General features: G+C 36.3%; 2 protein-coding genes across 2 annotated transcripts in view; both read left to right on the forward strand.

Annotated features, from left to right (window-relative positions):
- LOC107744162 (PHD finger protein 24-like) overlaps window positions 1-12,603 on the forward strand; it is a 27,519-nt gene extending 14,916 nt beyond the window's left edge. Inside the window, exons 4-8 of the mRNA XM_016557670.1 lie at window positions 5,033-5,111; window positions 5,296-5,498; window positions 6,600-6,766; window positions 9,615-9,704; window positions 11,505-12,603. Coding sequence (XP_016413156.1) covers window positions 5,033-5,111; window positions 5,296-5,498; window positions 6,600-6,766; window positions 9,615-9,704; window positions 11,505-11,601 — 636 coding nt within the window. The 3' untranslated portion in view covers window positions 11,602-12,603. The remainder of the gene's footprint in view (window positions 1-5,032; window positions 5,112-5,295; window positions 5,499-6,599; window positions 6,767-9,614; window positions 9,705-11,504) is intronic.
- A 2,679-nt stretch (window positions 12,604-15,282) lies between these two features.
- The window catches only part of LOC107744164 (5'-AMP-activated protein kinase subunit beta-1-like), a 14,705-nt gene continuing 11,146 nt past the window's right edge, over window positions 15,283-18,841 (forward strand). Inside the window, exon 1 of the mRNA XM_016557671.1 lies at window positions 15,283-15,491. Coding sequence (XP_016413157.1) covers window positions 15,283-15,491 — 209 coding nt within the window. The remainder of the gene's footprint in view (window positions 15,492-18,841) is intronic.

Genomic DNA, 18,841 nt, shown 5'->3' on the forward strand with positions numbered 1-18,841 from the left:
GTCATAGTTTTTGTCATCAGATATTAGTTTTAGCTTGTCAACGTCTCGTCTTAGTCACAGAAAAAATGTCCGTTAACGAATATTTTTCGTCGTCATCTTCGTTGACGAAATTAACACTGTTTTGGTCCCATGCAAAATTCCGTATCACACGAGTCACTTGTCGGCCCAAACTGTTCTCATTTCTTAACCATGCCATTCTAAGCCGATCCAGCCCAGCGGGTATGGATATGGTTTAATTTTCCACTGTTGGGCTGATAACAGAGCTTGCAATACAAATACGTCAGTCATTGCCTCTCAGAATTCTGAAATTCTCAAGCCGAAACATAACTTCCCGTTGTTGCAGTTCTTAGAACCGCTCGGCCCGAGTGTGGAAAAGTGGCTGTGTATTCCTGTGGAAATTAATGGATTTGACACACAAAAAAAATCGCCTAATGCCCCGCCTATAAATACAAGTTGTTTCAGAGACACAATAAGACCAAGGACATTTCTTAACTAAATATGTCCAAGTTTTCCTCTTCTTTTTATATCCCTCTCCAGCAAAAAGTGCTGACAGAGTGATCAAATATATAGACCACCTGTTGGCTAGCATATATCCACAGATCCTTACACCATAGAGCTCCTCCCAAAGGTCAGCGTGAAGATGAGCATGTCAAGATGATTGTGTTATGCTAGAGAGTTTGGGCTCTGTTCAAAGTGGTCTTTCTCCCGGCGTCAGAGAAGTCTGGCTGTCAAAGCGTACGAGCGTCCTTCAAAGTGAAGTAGAGCGCTTATCTCAATCGTGCAGGCTGCTGATGCTTAAATCATTTGTTGAGAGTGTAAGACATTTTCGAGGCTGCTGCTGCTACACGCACTCCAGATGCACTCGCTGGTTTCCAGCTAGACTCACACCCTCAAATGGGTTGCATCTCAGGCTGCATTGCAAACATAAACAGCTGTGGACACATCCCTCGAAACAATATGTGAAGCGCCGGGTTGTTGCCGAAATGTCTGGCGCGTATTTCCTTGGAGGGCTAATTCACAGCTTATGTGTCTGATTTTCTCACTCTGCCCTCGCTAAAACCTAATCCACATGTGTGCGTAAGTCGAGGACTAGAGATGTTCAGACTGGGGATTACACTGTTGAATATTGCTTTCAAGGGACACTGATGTTATGTTTCATGTAATACCATTCAATATCTTCAAGTGTATTTCAGTGCATTGGGACAAACTAAGGCTTAATGGGAAATGATAGCAGCGTGGAGAACTGTAAGCATGAAATTTAGCATCAGTTAGTGTTTTAGCGAGAAGACCATGGTGGAAAATTAATTAAGAGTCCAGGCCAGGTTGTCAAACTGATTTTGGCACTTGGCGTCAAATGCGGTCTTCGCCATTCAATAGAATCAGCACTATGATTAGCCATGTGACAATTTAGATAATTACAGCCCTTACTCATCCAAAAACAACAATAAAAGAGCTCAAACTGATATGACATGCACCTGGTGTGGAGATATGCTCATAAAGATAATGCCATGGATGATGGGGAACGTTAACAATGAAAATTGTGAGCTGAAGCAAAATAGATAGCCTACAGCCAATAGGGATAAGCTGTGTATTGTTTTGCTAAATAGCTAGCTAGCTGTACTATTTGTGTGAACATAATTAGGTGATTTTCTCCCCGTCTCGTTCTGACATCTTTCAAGGTTTGTGGTTTGAAAATGTCGCCCAGCAGTGAAGCATTGTGGAGAAACTGCGGTGTTGTTTTCTCTGTCTGGCCTCTAGCTTGTCCAACTGTGCTTGTGTTCTTTACGCTGGTTTCATCTTTTGGATTTCCTGTGAAATTCAAATCTCTTGGAGTTTCAGCGAACATGAAGGCTTAAAGGGATATGACAGCGTCTAGCTACACAAGCTTGAACTTATTTTGTCGTTTTGTTTTGAAATGTGTGCGCATTCTCAACCTCAACCTTCTATCCACCTTGTTTTGCAATGAAGAAGTAGGCTGTTTTCCGTGAATGTGCGAGACTCTGATTCATTAGCTGCTGTAGGTAAACAACTAGAAAAATAATAAAGTGCAGTAAATTATTACACTATTTGCACTACAAACCAGTGTGTCTACGAAAAAAAAAACACCAATATGATAACAAATGTCAGTTTGCAATATCAAGCAGCATAATGGACTGTTTTTGTACAGCTTAAAAAATTGGAAACAAATCACATTCACAAATGGCTGCTTCTGCTTTTATGTTAAAGTACCCCTGCTGTTACTATTTTTGTCTGTTAAAACTCTTTCTTTGATAATCACAATGACATTTTTAAACAGTTTTTTCAATGAAAATAATTTCTTTATGTCTTAATATGCTTAAATGTAACTCTACACCCTTACCTCATTTAGTATACATGGGTATGCAAATTAGGTCCCGCCTCCACTCAGTCACACCGGCTAGGACCTGCTGTACTTTCACTCATTTAACGGAAGTAGTAAATGCTACACAATGGCAAGTGGCAATATTGGATGAATCATTATCGGAGAGTGAATCCATGAGTGAATTCATTGAAATTCTGAATTTAGAAAGGACGTTTTTCAGACTGTCTTTGGTACACCTCATTTTTTAAGAAGAAAATGCGCAGCAATGGTGTTGACTGATGAATTTGCACATGGTTTGTCTTTAAGTATATTAAAAATTTGAGACATACATGTAAAAAAAAAAAATTATGGATAATCAGTTGCTTTTTCAGGTCAGTTAAGCTATGTGTTTGGAATAGATTACTATCTTGTGAACTATTAATTTCTAAAAAAAAAAAAAAAAAAAAACTATTCTTTTCTGAACCTAATCCTACTGTTATGGTGGAATAAAGGTAAGATTTACAGTTATTTGGTGAATTTTTACAGTCAAATTCAAGTTATTTTAATAGAAATTTGAGCATCTGGGAATGTCACTTAAGGGTTAAAGATTTCGCATTGGATCACATTGCAAGAATTTGCAGCGTTTGCTGCTTGGTTTGCTTCATATTATCACTACTCCACTGACAATGGACATTTTTTGTGTGAAATTTTGCTGGAATTTTGTTATTGTGAAGTAAATATGAAAGTACACACAACCCAACTGTCAACATCTGATTTAATGTCAATATTTCAACCAAGAGGGCAGGGTTTTGCTATTTAGCATAGTCAGTTATCTCCAGCTGGTAGACGCTATAACTGCACCATTTTGTGGACAAAAAGCATGTTTCTACATCTATGGTGCACCCGTGAGCAAAGATAGCAGATTTCAAATCACATCCTTCCAGGGGATCAGAGAAACTACCACTGAGATGTGAAGGCCAGACCACAATGAATCCCACCTCTCGCTAAGCATTGTTTATAACATCTGTTCCTCATTTTGGGGTCTCTGACCTGATGTCTGTTGAGAATGGCTCGTGGATAACACAACAGACATGAAATCAAATCTCATTTCAATGATCATCCTGAGAAGGGGAGTGTATCCCACAGTCACCGCTGACAGGAAATTGAGGTACCTCTGAGACGCAGGCTGCCCTTCCCATCTGCTCTAGTGCCATTGTTCAGATGAGTTCTCATCAGGCTGGGGAAAGCTGATTGAAAATACAGCTACTCCCAATGCTGCTGGGCTCTGACAGCGTTCGTTTGAAGGCAGAGCTTGAGCCAGGAAAGAAATCTCGCTCTGAATTTGATATGAATGGACAAGCTGTCATTTGATCTGTGAGAGCTTCTTCCTGCACCTCTTACACCTCAAACTCATTAGGTTTCCTTAAAAGCCGAGTTAGTCAGGTCGTTCATTACCCTTGGCTCAGAGATTGTTAGCCTTTTTAGACAGATAAAGGGGGGAGAGAGAGATTGAAACACCTGCTGCTGGAGATAATTAATGTAACTGTGTTTTTAAGGCTCAGTCTGAAGGGCCCTGAGGCTCTGTGCAGGATGTTTTTCTCATTAAGTCTTTTTACTAGGGTTGTCATCTGAATGTGTTAATTTAGTAAAATGATCAAGAAATAGACCACGTTTTGTAATATCCATTCCATGATTTATTAATCTATTATTATTATTATTGGGGGCTTTTCTCTGCAAATATTGATGTGATTGGGAATATTAATCAGTAAATATTGTGAAGAGTAGTGATTGAAAACCTTGATCAGTAGACTCTATTGAAATGAACATTAACATTTTTGAGATTTATTCAATTTGAACAGCTTTTAGTTTAAATGATATGTTTTGACGCTGGACAATAGTGAGCTGTGATTTTATTTGTATATGTTGAATATTAAAGGTTATTAAAATCTGTTTGCTAATGGGGGGGTTATTGTTAAAAAATATATTATTATTTGGAAATAAAATTTCAAGTCAGACCTGTGTGATAAAGTGACCCTCTCCCCAAAGTGAATTGGGGCAGAAGGTACCCAGTGGCATGTTATTTTTTTAAATTAGACATTATTATATTTAATAGGTTTATTTTTTTAAAATAATTCCATGGATTAGATGTACATTTATAATCATCTTCGTTACTTATAATAACCTGTAGAGCAAATGAGCACAATCATTCAATCCGAATTCAATGTCTATTGCTATTTGCGATTCTTCAATTTAAAATATAGGCCTGCATATAAGTATATATCAAAAGGGTTATAAAAGTAGCCTATATAATTCAAAAGCGTTTCTCTTTAACTATTTAATTTAATTTGAATCCATTAAAATACTAAATATTTCATTTAGGTTTTACAATCGTTGAACGAACAAACAAACAAATAAATAAATAAAGTCACAGAAGCCAGCTGGGATAGGCAGATGGCTTCTTACCTTTTCATGATTTACAATTTTGTTTCATTATCCTGTTCATGCTAAACTCATTTATAAATATCTTACATTTGAGTTAATGCGCAATGCATCGTACTGTATTTGTACTAATATTGAAAATGAATTTCCTGTTGATACAGTTGTTTCAAAGGTTAGACCAGAAACAAGTAAGCAGTATAATGTGTATAATTCTCTTTAATGTGAAGTGTCTGTTCTACCAGAACCGAAAGACTCTTCCTCTTCCGCCCTCAGGATAATGTGAACCTGCTGCTTACTGAAGAAGAGATGTACAGTCTGATGGAAACCTTCAAACAGTGCAAGATCATCCCAGGTGTTCCTCTCAGTCCCATTTTAACATCCTCCTCTAGATTCTGGTTTAAATATGTCTTTGTGCAGTAAATTAAGGAAGCCAATTAAAGGTTTACTAATTTATCACGTCAGTACTGTAATTAGGCCTGACCTGTTTCCATTGATTGATGATGCAGTAAGTCTCCTCTCACCTACTTTCGGCTCAGAGTCGTGCCTGGTGTCAGATGAACTCCTGCAGTACAGGCACTTTGTGACCAAGCAGCTCTTTGAAAGAGACTTGACGGATGAGGAGGAAGAGGAGGTTCTGGCCCAGTTTGCAGCGCTGGATCCAGACAAGAAGGGTCAGATTGAGTGGTCTGACTTCCTCTACCACGAGTCACTTTCAGTGCTGCAGAAGTTCCGGACCGAGGTAATGTGGGACATGGACAAATTTAGCTTGTTTGCGTTTTTGGAAAAAGCGCAATGACCACTTATAAAGGCATTTTATGTTTTATGACAGTACACACTAAGACCCAAACCGTGTGCACATTTAAAAAATTGTGCAACAATTACTAGATTGTTCTCATCCCTAACTGATGAGATTGAAATATAAATATTTTGTAACATTCTAAATGTCACAGCATCCTTGCTGAATAAAAGTAATTTCTTTGTTTCTTTATGTTTAACCATTTATTGACATTCAAATTTATGAATAGTATGAATACACAATCCTTCCATCGAATAATATAGCTCATTATCCCATTATCTTGGACGATTGGCTGTTTATGTTTGCCAAAAAACACCGAAACACTTTCAAAATGCTAAATTATAATGAACATTCAACCATTCAACCAAAAGCATTGTGAAAATTTGTATTCATTGTGAAAATTATTATTCTTTTTTTCCTCCAAAATTTAAAAAATGCTAAATTATAATGAACATTCAACCAAAATCATTGTGGAAATTATTCGGTTTAATTTTTCCCCCCAAATTAAAACAATTCTAAATTATAATGAACATTCAACCATTCAACCAAAAGCATTGTGAAAATTATTATTATTATTAGTAGTATTTTTATTAATAATAAATTTTTTAAATTATAATGAACAATCAACCATTCAACCAAAGTATTGTGGAAATTATTATTAGTATTTGTTTTACTAATATTTTATTTTATTCCCCCCCCCAAAAAAAATGTAAAAAAAAATGCTAAACTATAATTAACATTCACCCATTCAACCAGAAGCATTGTGGAAATTATTCAGTTTTTTTTTGCTTCCAAAATGTAAAAAATTCTAAATTATAATGAACATTCAACCATTCAACCAAAAGCATTGTGAAAATTATTATTATTATTATTTTTATTAATAATACAAATGCTAAATTATAATGAACAACCAACCATTCAACAAAAGTATTGTGGAAATTATTCTTTTCTCCCCAAAAAACTTTCAAAATGCCAAATTATAATGAACAATCAACCATTCATCTAAAAGCATTGCGTAAATGATTCTGTTTTTCCTCAATCCAGAATTCGCTGGTGAGAATCCTCACAGCGAAGGAGAGGGATCGAGCACGGGCCGTATTTCAGAGTATAGACCAGGACAAAGATGGGATCATCACTGCCGGAGAAGCCAGAAAAGCCCAAACCTCCTGGTTCCACAAGATTAACAAAGAATCACAGTCCTGCAGTGTCAGGTGAGCTGAATATACGAGAGTCATTGAGGCTAATCATAGTTAGCAGGACATTTCTGAACAATTCTCAATCACATCCACTTACATAATCAACAATAAACTTCAGACACTTCAAACTCTTGAAAATCATTTCAGGGACTCGTCCAATTTGCCTGGCTTCTGGGAGCAACAAATCGGTTCAAGCTTGGCAGTTTTTATAGCCATGCCAAGCTGCCAATGCCTCCACGAGCTGCTAGCCAATGCTAACTGCCATCACTTTATTAGCACGTATCCCCCATCTCTTCTCATGAATTACGGGCTAACTTTGCATTCAGGAACTCTGCCGAGAGAGTATGAACATTTAAGCAGTGCATTTGCTGACAGTTCTGACTCTGGGATTAATGCATAACGTAAATGAGATGATATAACCGCTGGGGTAAGTCATCTGTGGAAGGGAAGAGGAAAGTTTCTCAATGACAGGCTAAACTCAGGGACTGTACTGACTCATATCATAATTCAAACCTCACTCTGAGAGCCCAAAAGTCAGAATGATGCATTTTTGCAGTGATTTGTGGGGTAAAATGGAGCCAGGTACCTCGAATGGATCATTTGTCTTTCTGAATCCTTCATTCCTCGAACACCATCACCCAGAAATAAATATCACAAATGTGATGGCTTTAATATCTCAAATCTTTCTCCTAGATAGCAGTGAGGTTAAATGGGGACGTTAAGTTAAATCTCTCATTTATAAACATTAATATTTCATTTGAACATTAACTTATGTTTATATATATTTATATTTAACTAAACTCATAATTATATAATTAGAAATATTATCTGTATATACTTGCACAGTGTGTCAACAATTGCCTTATTTGTGTCTATTTTTATTTATCCTGATGAATTTAAGAGAAACATCTGAGATAAAGTTGACACTTATAGAATTCTCGTATATGTTTCTTTTAAATTCATAAGTTATAAGGAACAACTTCTGGGAAATATACTGGTAAATTAAAAAGGTTGTGGTTGGTAAAAAAAATGTGTGAGAAAGAAATATGCTTATCAAGATGTCAACAATACTTTAGCAAAAGTACAATAAAAACAGTATTATTCTTAAATATTATTACAATTTTAAATAACTGTTATTGTTTTGAATATATATTAAAATGTAATGTATTCCTGCTATGCAAAGCTGTATTTTTTAGCATCATTACTCCAGTCTTCAGTGTCACATAATCCTTCAGAAATCATTCTAATATGCTGATTTGCTGCTCAATAAATATTTATTATTATTTCAATGGTGAAAACAGTTGTGCTGCTTCAGAGTTTTGTTGAAAACATAATATGATTTTATTTTGGATTCTTTAAAGAATTATTTGAAATATAAATCTTTTTATTTTTAAACTATTAATCACGATTAATCGCATCCAAAATAAAAGTTTGTGTTTACACAATATATGTGTGTGTGTGTATTTATATATGTACATAATAAATATACACAGGACACACATATATTATGTAAACACAAACGTTTATTTTGGATGCGATTAATCGCGATTAATCATTTACCAGCGCTAATTATATTATCTTTACTGTCACTTTTTAAGCAATTCAATGCAATGTAATTTCAAATTATTACATTACATAATTTTAATGTAATTTCTTTCAAAAAAATCTTACTCACCCCAAACATTTAAATGGTTAAGTATACAGTATATATATTTTAGATAACATATTTTGCTTGAATTTTGATTGACTGACTTATCAACATATTTGTGAATTCAATATTTGGACAGTCTTTTTTGACATCATCCTCCATGCTATTGTTTTTTTTGTTTTTTTTAACCAATCATCCCATCCTTTTCACCACTGCTGAATGTCCATTTGCCCTGCAGACTCATGGGATTGTGTTCCCCTTTGTTCAGTATGGGGTAAGTCACTCGATCTGCATGGGCCTCCCCTGGAAACATCTTACACCGTTCCCTGCCATCATCATCATTATACTCATTATACTCATTATCACCTCAATTGCTAAATATTCCATAATGGAGGCCAAGGAATCAGTGGCTAAAAATATCAAAGCTAAATTGGGTAGTTTTTGACTGTAATGGCCACTCTCTCAGCTGCTATGGCTGTATTAAATGAGATCTTGCCCTCCCATTATCAAGATCAAAAAGAGGGGCTTTTATTCCCCTCAGAGAAGCCCTTAAGGATATTTTTCATCAGTTTTAAGGAGCACAGCAGGTTAAATGAGCGCCTGAGTGTGCGGGTGCATGGGGTTGGGGGTGTTTGTGTGTATGTTTGGTGCATTTATGGCATGACTAAGCTTGCATCCTAATTTACGCTCATTAAAATCAACTGAGGGTTTGAGATCAAAGCAGACAGTCTCGACTCTGAGCGGTCCCAGTTCTGGACAAGATGTTTGGGTTGCCGTTCAAGGCTCTGGTCAGTTTTGCTTCACATGTCATTGAACTTAATTACAGGACGTTCTTGTTTCAAATGAATTTATTTCAGTCAATGAAGTTTGTCAGATCATGTCAGTGTACGGAATGGCATGCAATGTTTGTGAGACAACTGTATATACCGTACAAGGGTTGTGGGCCATTCAGAATTGAATTGAGAATGCATTTTGAATTTCAATTCAAGTCCTGAATGCATGTTTCTGCTCATGAGTGAACTAGTTTTGTCTTGCCGGTGGTTGGGTATCGTCTCTCTCGGGGCTCTGAGGTGTCATGAGAACAACGAATTAGAGTTTGAAAACCCAGAGACTGTAGAAGTGCGACCTGCTGTGAGCTGTCCGGTAGTGTGTGTGTCTGTGTGGGAGAGACTGAATGAAACAACGTGTGTTTCAGCTTGCTTTCTTCATCTGCAGTATCAGCCATGTTGGTCCAATATCTGAGAGCAGTCCTGCCAGTTCCAGCAGCGAGAGAAGCAGAGATAAAGCTTTGGAGAATGACAACAGGTTGGTGTATGTGTGTTCACTTGTAAACTACAAATGTGTTGCACAGCCATACTAAAATGCTCCCATTACAATCAGTGCCCATTATTATGATTTTTAGATGATGGAGAATAAACAGTGTTTATTAGTGTTTAAACAGTAACTGTAATTTAACTACACATTTTTTCTCTGTAACTGTAACAGATTACAGTTAAATTTATTTTGTAATCAAATTACATAATTCCGTTACATGTAACTAGTTACTCCCCAACACTGAGAATAAATATGTAGAAAAAAATCACATACAATAAAGAAGGGATCTGAGCCATGTAGGCACATCCTAGGAACCGCCTAGCAACACCCTAGCAATCACCAAGAAATGCCCTAGCAACAACCCAGTACACATTAGCAACTGCTTAACAACAGCATAGAAACCACCCAGAAAACCCTAGCAATCGCCTGGGACATTCTATAGGCACCACTTAGAAACACCTGAACAACCATCACACCATATCAGCTGCTTAGCTTCCACATAGCTGCATTAACGGCATGTCGTAATTACCGTAACATTTTAAAATACTCGTAATCAGAGTACAGTTACTTTATATTGATTATATGATTACTTATTATTCATACAACAGCAATAAATTATTCATAATTTATTGATTCTCCCTAAATCCTCGTTTTTGTCTTTCAAACACAATAAAATGCACAAATTCATGGTATTTCTTATTTACATGTAATGAAGAGATTTTAAAATAAATATTTTAATAATGAAGCATCACATTTGCATGTTCACGGTTCTCTGATGGTTAATGGTCACATGACATACAAGTAAATATTTAGTTTTTTTTAGTAAGTGTTTTATTTTGATTGATGTCATTTTAAAATGATTTATTTTAATTTAACATTTTTTTATTTAATTATGTTTTTTTATTAAACTCCTGAACCCCATACAGTTCCCCCACGAACCCCAGTTTGGGAAACCATGATATAATGTAATGTTTAATGCACTTCATGTTGTTAATTACAAAGAATGGAATATATTTTTTTACTCTTTGTATTTTTACATCAATATGATACAATATTATCCTATTTAAATCAATGTGATAAATGATTTAGGTCAAAAGTAATCAAAAAGTAGTCCGATTATATTACCTAAAATGTGTAATGTAATGGATTATGTTACTAACTACAATTTTTGTCCTGTAATTAGAAATCAGTAACGGACTACAATTTGTAAGTAATATAACCAGCTATGTCTGAGTCTGAGGACAGTTCCAAGTAGAACGTCACGTGTTTCAAGTAACGCACGTTACGTAATCAAATTACTTTTTTAAGTAACTAGTAAAGTAACACATTACTTTTTAATGTAGAAGAAAACATCTGAGTTACTTTTTCAAATAAGTCACACCAGTTACTTTGTTTCCCATGTATTGACTGACAGCTCTCGTGTTGCCATGTTGAGAGAAACCGGTAGTAAATGCAGAGGCGTTGTGTGCGCTGTGATGTTATTGTAGTTCTACACTAAATATTACAGTAATTACAACATAGCGTTAATGACGCTTTAGCTCTCAGAAGATTCCCAGCTTACAAGTTGTAATTACGAGTGGTACGAGGATGTGACGTTGATAGTATTGCCATACAATTCATAATTCTGAGTCAGTTCCAAGTAGAACGTCACGTTTTGTCATTTTGAAATGTTGGTAATTACGACATGGTGACAATCAGTAGCTATAGGTAAATAATTATAACAGGTGTCTTTTGGCTTTTATAATTTGTGGGTTAGTTGAGTTAACTCTATTTTACCGTTACATTTTCCAGACCCGTTACCTGGGACAACTTCCTGAGGGAGAGTGCCATCTACATCCTGGCTGCCAGGCCCAACAGCTCAGCCATGCACATCCGTTTACCACTCTAACCATGACCACATAGCCTGAGACTTCTAGAGGGGCTTCCCAGGTCCGGATTCACGAAAGAGCGGTGCTGAGGACTAAACCGAGAGTCACATGAGAGTCAAACGCAAAAGAGTACCCCACCACATGCTAAGTCTGCACAAGCAATCGAAGGCTTCTTCCTCTAACGCCACAATCTAATAGCGACACACTGACAAATTCAACGCTACTGAACAATAGCACATCTGTCACCACTTCTTGAGCTTTTACGAGCTTGTATGGTTTCGGTTTTTGTGACCAAGTAACTGTTTCGATCAGAGAACCTGCTGCGAGAAACACTGTCACACATTAGCAGATTTACAGCACCACAGTGTTTGCGTAGTGTTTTTGATGTTAACGTGTTGTATAATTTTTGAGTTGCGGCTCTAGCCAGATGAGTTGCGATCGATGGATCCATGTGAGAGCAGTGGTTGAATCATTGCTGATCTAATTTCAGTCACCACAAAATATGAATATAATATAGTAGGCAACAGTGGTGCCACACAGAAATCAAAGTGAGATGCTATATATAGATACTATATACAGTCTATATACATATATATATATACAAAATATTGTATGTGTATTTATTCCCATACCTTCAGGGATGGATTATGAACCGGGCCAAGGAGCTTCCAGACTGCCAGGGGCCTAAAGTTGAGACATGGGAAAACAAAGGAAATTTTAAATGGTTGTTGACAGACAAACGCTACTTGTAATTAAGATACAGATTGGCATCAATTTGAATTTTCAGTCACTTGACAGTGCATTTGCGAGTCAGAATTATGAGAAGCTATAATTCTTTTTTTACTTTTATGTTATATTTCTGAAACATGATATGTAATGAGAAAAAAGTGGGGTGGAATTTACCTGTGAGTGGATTGTGAAATATGATCTTCATTTCTAAAACCTAGTGAGCTGCCAACTTAGGTAGTATTAAAAAAATGTACAGGCAGCATAAATGAGCAAATCAATAGTGAACATTTTATTAAAAAAAATATTTTAATTTAATTTAAAAAACGTGATTTTACCCAATATTTGTTTATGTATATTTATGGTTATTAGAGTATTGATTTGCTAGCTAGCAAATGTTAATTCCAACTGCTATTGAAATGAATTGGGTTAGGTCTTATTATAATTATGATACTCATCATTTTAACTTATAATACTTATGACTAAATACTAAAACAAATAAAATGGTTTTAATTAAAGATCTAATTAAAATGGATTATTTTACCCCATATTTGTTGTGTGTATGCGGTTATTAGAGTATTGCATTGTTAGCAGTTGCAGCATGTTACTTCCAAGCTCTACTGAAAATAATTGAGTCAAGTCATGGTTCTACTTTAATTTAAATTTATTATTTAAAATTATTATTTTATATTTGTGTGTTCTGTGTTCTAAGGTTTTAGAGTGCTGTATCATTAACTTAGGAACTTGCTAATTCCAAACTCTATTGAAATCGATTTTGAGTCAAGTTTCAGCATACTTGTGCTTCTTTCTTAGATACCTCATTTTGACTTTCAAGTATAAATATTTCAATAGTGATATAATCTGATAAATAATAAAATAGTAATAACGATCTCTGCCCAAATATTTGTTGTATATTTTATACCTGTTAGAGTGTTGTTAGCATAGCATCATGCTAATGCCAGACTCTGAAATCAATTGAGTCATGTATATCCTGTGTGCTTCATTGAATAATGCCGTATTGACCCGAATATAAGACAATGTTTTTTTCTTGGCAATACATCTGAAAAAACGCGGCCGTCTTATATTCAGGGTCTAGACTTTGACATGTCAATAATACACCCACAACACTAGGTGGCGCCAAATACGCATAAAACGAGTGTGCCATGAAATACATAATGTGACGCATGTTGTAAAGATCGCGAGTAAAAACAAAAGAAAAAGAAAACCTTACAGCTGCATGAGTCGTGACTGTCACGTTAGCCTGATGAGACCAAACTCCCTTTGCGATTTTAAAACGTAAGACAGTACCCAGATTTGAAGACTACAGTAAGATTTAACTTCTACTGTTAATAAGATTTTGGTAGGCTACTATTAGATGGATAGCCTAAATGTCCTAATTCAGATGGACTACCGTTTTTTTTTTTTTTTAATGGTATATCAAAAAGTGTATATTTTTTAAATGTGATTGATGGTACATTTTACCAGTTTTTAACCATACTTTCAAAACAAAAATTAAAATAGGAAAAATATGCAATATGAAAATAATTGAAGACAAAATGTGTTTTACTGAGAAAAAAAACAAGATTTGGTTTTTAAAAAGCCTTTTTCCAAAAAAGGTACATCTGGAAAAAGGGGGGGTCGTCTTATAATCAGGGTCATCTTATATTCGGGCCAATACGGTAATATCATAGATTCTCTGAAAATCAATTAAGATTGGTCATTTTTAAGGTTTCATGTCAGGATTCTGTCTTAAAGCAGCTCACTAGGCTGATATTGAATCTCAATTATGAGAAATAATTTCAAGTAGCAATTGTGGAGTGTAAAGCCACAATTACAATAAATAAGATCTCATTTTGTATTTTATTTTTTAAATCCCTGGGGAAAAGGTAACAAAGTGGGCCCTAGTAGGTCCATAATCCTTCCTTGCATACCTTGTGTCATGACCTGTTGTTTTATTTTTGATTTGATGTTTCTTTTAACTCGCTAGTTTCAGAGCTATTACACTTTACTGGGTCTGTAAAAAATTTAACACCTGTAGAAGTGACATTACTCACTGTTTAGCTAAAACAGCTGATGCAAACATACAATCTACCAAAACACTCATTGAAATGCTAATTTAAAGGCAAGAGCCCTCAAAATGTTGATAATCAGGTTTAGAACTTACTGTCTAAACAAAACTGACTCAGAGATCTTCCTTCCTTGTTTATTCATGTTGAATTTGTTCTTAGATCTGGTGCAGATGAAAACACTTTCTAATATCTAAAACTTTTTATTCGTAGGCGTTAATCATGCACACTTCAGTAAAATGGCACCCGGTTTTACACTCATTATATCAAACTGTATGAGGGGTATGAAACATATCCGCTCTTGTTTATATGGTAATATCCACTGTATTTGCTTATAGAACGTTTGTGTTGGATTGCTCAAGGCAGTCATTTGAAGGGACTGTGCAATACTCAGAGTTTTGCTGGTAGTGCTGGAAATAAATGCATGATGTTAACTTCAAAAATTACACTTAAGGTGTGTGGAATCTGAGTCATTTACTGAGAACAATATCTATCTATCTATCTATCTGGCTATCTATCGTCTGTCTGTCTGTCTGTCTGTCTGTCTGTCTGTCTGTCTGTCTGTCTGTCTACCTACCTACCTACCTACCTGTCTGTCTGCCTGTCTATCTATCTATCTATCGTCAATCAATCAATCATCTATCTATCTATCTATCTGTCTGTCTGTCTCTCTGTCTGTCTGTCTGTCTGTCTGTCTGTCTGTCTGTGTCTGTCTGTCAAACCACTCATAGCACCCTAAACAGCCTCACACCCTAGACTGAACGATTGGGACACAAATTGCTCAGCTAATTTCCCTTCCATCTGTATGCTCTTTACTACAGGGAATTCAAAACACATTGACAATTTCGATCATGTGAAATGCCATTAAAAACTGTGATGTGTGAAGTCGTCCCTCATGTATTTGTTGGAATGGAGCAGCTGGAGATGGTGATGGCCCTAATAAAAGTTCAGCTCAGAGCAGAAAGAGAAGTTGCAGTAGCAGGTGTGACAGACATGGCCCCTGGCAGGGAGCTTTTTACACATCTGCGAATGCACAACGCCACTGCCTACGCGCGGCCCCATAGGACCTGTCCCGCATCTGACGTTCTCTTGGAAACATCAGACTGCCATTTGGAACGGTATGTTGAAGAACTCCAAGTAAACACTTTGAGTTTACTGTGTTTTAAGGTTTTTTCATTTGCATTAACCTGTATGAAACTTAACGTCTGTCATGAGGTCAATCTACTCGAATGGAGCACTGTTATATCTGGATATTTCGATTTTTCACATTAAGTATTGTAAACTTATCACCATGCTGACGTCAGTCTGGAATCTGGCACCTGACAGCACCTTCCTTTGATTCGGTGGGAGGTTGTGTCATGAGCGGTGATCCATTGAGGTGAAGACGTATAAGCACAGTGGATGGCAACACTCAGATGCTCAGACGATGAGAAGGAGGACAGTCTGGCAGGATGCCGAGCCTCATCACTCTGTAAGGTCGCACTCATCTGACGCTCTCAGACCAGCTTGGAATGTCAGTGGGTGAATTAGATTCAAGAGCGGAAGCCAATTTGTTGTTAGTGTAAATCCTAGTAAAGAAAGGAAAGATGTGAGCAGCTGTACACTTGTCATGCTTATTTTCGAAGGATTCTTGTGAAGATATAAATAAAGCATGAACTTTCAGCATAACAACATCAACAGCAAAGGACCAAAAGGGTTCATTTAAAGTAAAAAAACAAAAAAAACAAAACAAAAACAAAAAAAAAAGCATATCTGGGTTACAAATCAACAGAAAAACATATTTTTGGGTATAATTTTTAAGAAAGTTAGATGTCGAGAGAGAGAGAGAGAGAGACATTTTCATATTTGTATGTATAGGAAGACAACATTATTAATAGTATAATTAATTTATGATTATTTGCACAAATGTTGCAATGGAAAATACTAAAAAAAAATTATTTTGATTTTGGGGTGAAATATGACAATGTTTGTGAGATGTTCTACAACAATACATTTTTAACACTACATTTAGCTTCATGAGACGGAGCATGTCAGGAGATACAGCTGACATATTTGTCTCTACTTTTAAAACCACATTTCATGAAATATTCAACCAATTCTTTTAGCATTTCAGCTATAATGCACTCTCGTGACCTCCTTTTGTCTATGCAGCAGACAAACACAGTAACCTCAAAAATGCTCTTCACCTTCACATGCTGATCATGAATTCAGCACCAGAGAGTTGTCATTAATTTCCTTCTTTAGACAGAAGCATTCATCACCTCTTTCATATCGATTTTTACCATAACAGTTGCATTAGATCATTTACCATCCAAATCTATCTCATCGGTCGAGTTCATTAAAATCTGTAGGGCCAAAACAAAGAGAAGTAATCAGTATATACTGAGGTAAACCTTGGTTATCATCATAAATAATATAAATAGTAGGCTACTGCAGATCCAGTATTGCATGTCTAAAAGGAAGTCAGACATAGTGTCTGCAATTTCAATAACAACAATCTGCTTTTGCTATTAGGCAACATTAAGAAATAAAGTTGTTGTGCTTATGGCGATTGTCACTGAAGATTAATATGAAATGAAACTCTGGTTGAACTGCAACATTTATATTCTAAAAATGCTTGATTTCTTGACTTTTAAGTCCTGTGGGTTTGACTGCACATATCTACCAGTCTCCCACTCTTTTCCCCAGTTTTTTTCTTTCTGGTGCATGTGTGTATGGATGTAAGCAAAACTGTGTGCTGTCTAACAGGATGAAATTGAAGGGGATCACAAATGCAAATTCTGATATTCAGATGTTGCCTTGTCAGACTGTAAGGCAGCCGCTCAACAGACAAGCACAGAGAAAGCGTTGCAAAGCAGAAGATGTTATACATTCTTGTTTTTGCACTGCGGTGTTCCTTTTTAATGCACTCAAAACACATTTTTATCGCTGAATGTTTAAGTGGGTGGGTGAGAAAGAGGAGAAAGAATGAGTGTGTGTTTGAGGTGGTTGGTCTGTAACACTGGCTATGACAGAGGGAAAACCAGTGGGGGAGTAATTGAAATTTGCATGACACACAATGTATCTGTTGACACACTGTGACTGAGGAAAAGCATTAACAGCTGAAAACTCAGATACATGTAAGCGTGCACACTCTACTTGACATTATTGTTAATAAATGTACAAACACACAACAATATCTTTGGAATCTCAAATAAAATCAATTAAAAAGAGCATGGTGTCCATTTAATTCCCGAGACAAACGTCTCTTCTAAACTTTTGTTTGGAAAAGTGGCGGTGGAGTGACGGCTAAATGTCGCCATCCAGTGGCGGTTAATAGACATTGCATATATCCCCATCGTCACATGTATCAAACGCCGTGAAAACAAACTAAAAGACCATACTTGGAAGAAAAAAGTGATAATTGCTGCACACTTATGAACTTACCGTTTCATGGGTGTTCTGTTACAACCTTGACATCGCTTTATAATGCTTTCGAAAACCAGCGGTGTCCAGTATAAGTGTGTCCCCCTAGCGTTTGTTTTGTGTAAAAACGCGCATGCGCAGAGAAACAGCAGTTTGTCTCCCCCTAGCGGGCGTAGTTGAAGACGCGCATGCGCAGTGGAGTTGCAGTACGCGGTGGGCGGAGTGGATGCGAGGATGTTGAGTTTGTGACGATAAGCAATGTGAATGAAAAAAAAGAAGACGAAATAACTGTGATCTGGGACAAGTAGCGGTCGCGAATTCATACGGCACTGCGCAAAAGGCCATGTAAGTTTTGTCACATTAAGACAACGTGCAACCGAAAAAAATAATTATTTCAAACATGACAAAATAGTAACAATCTTGCAGTAGATAAGAATGCTCGATGCGGCTAACTATATAGCACTATACAGTGTGCTGTTGCAGGCTGGCGCGACAGCACAAGGTTGTTTATAATATTATAATAACAGTCCAGCATTGGTGCTCAGTCAAAGCGAATTTAAACATTTTCACATCATAGGGAAAATGTTTATTAAAATTGAGATGACGTCTGCTGTCACTAAAAAAACAAATAGATCTGCGTTTAATATCATATAACGATATATCTCGTTCAAGACGTTTGAACTTGAAGCTGTTATGGCTGTCCGCTATCTTTTTTTTGTCGGACGTCCTTTGAGTTCTCGTGACCTTGCAGTCGAGTAAGGTTTTCTAAAACCATGTGGAAAAATACAGCTGTGGAAACTGTGCCTTGAGGTCTCAGGCTTTAGCAATGAAATACGCAGTTAAATTAATGGAGCTGACAACGCTTTCAAAATGTTGTTTTGTTGAGTACGTGTAACTTAGACTTGCATATTTTGATGCCAGTGCTGGAAGATAAATGACCTAAAACACTTTCGTACCAATTTAGTTACAAACTCAGATGTTTGAAAATTAACCATGTTTTTTTTTTTTTACAAAAAAAAAAAAAAAAAAAACCGGGGTTACTAAATAAAACTCAATTGTTTTT

This window comes from Sinocyclocheilus rhinocerous, unplaced genomic scaffold (genome assembly GCF_001515625.1).
Source record: "Sinocyclocheilus rhinocerous isolate Xijiao unplaced genomic scaffold, SAMN03320098_v1.1 scaffold287, whole genome shotgun sequence".
NCBI classification, from domain to species: Eukaryota; Metazoa; Chordata; class Actinopteri; order Cypriniformes; family Cyprinidae; genus Sinocyclocheilus; species Sinocyclocheilus rhinocerous.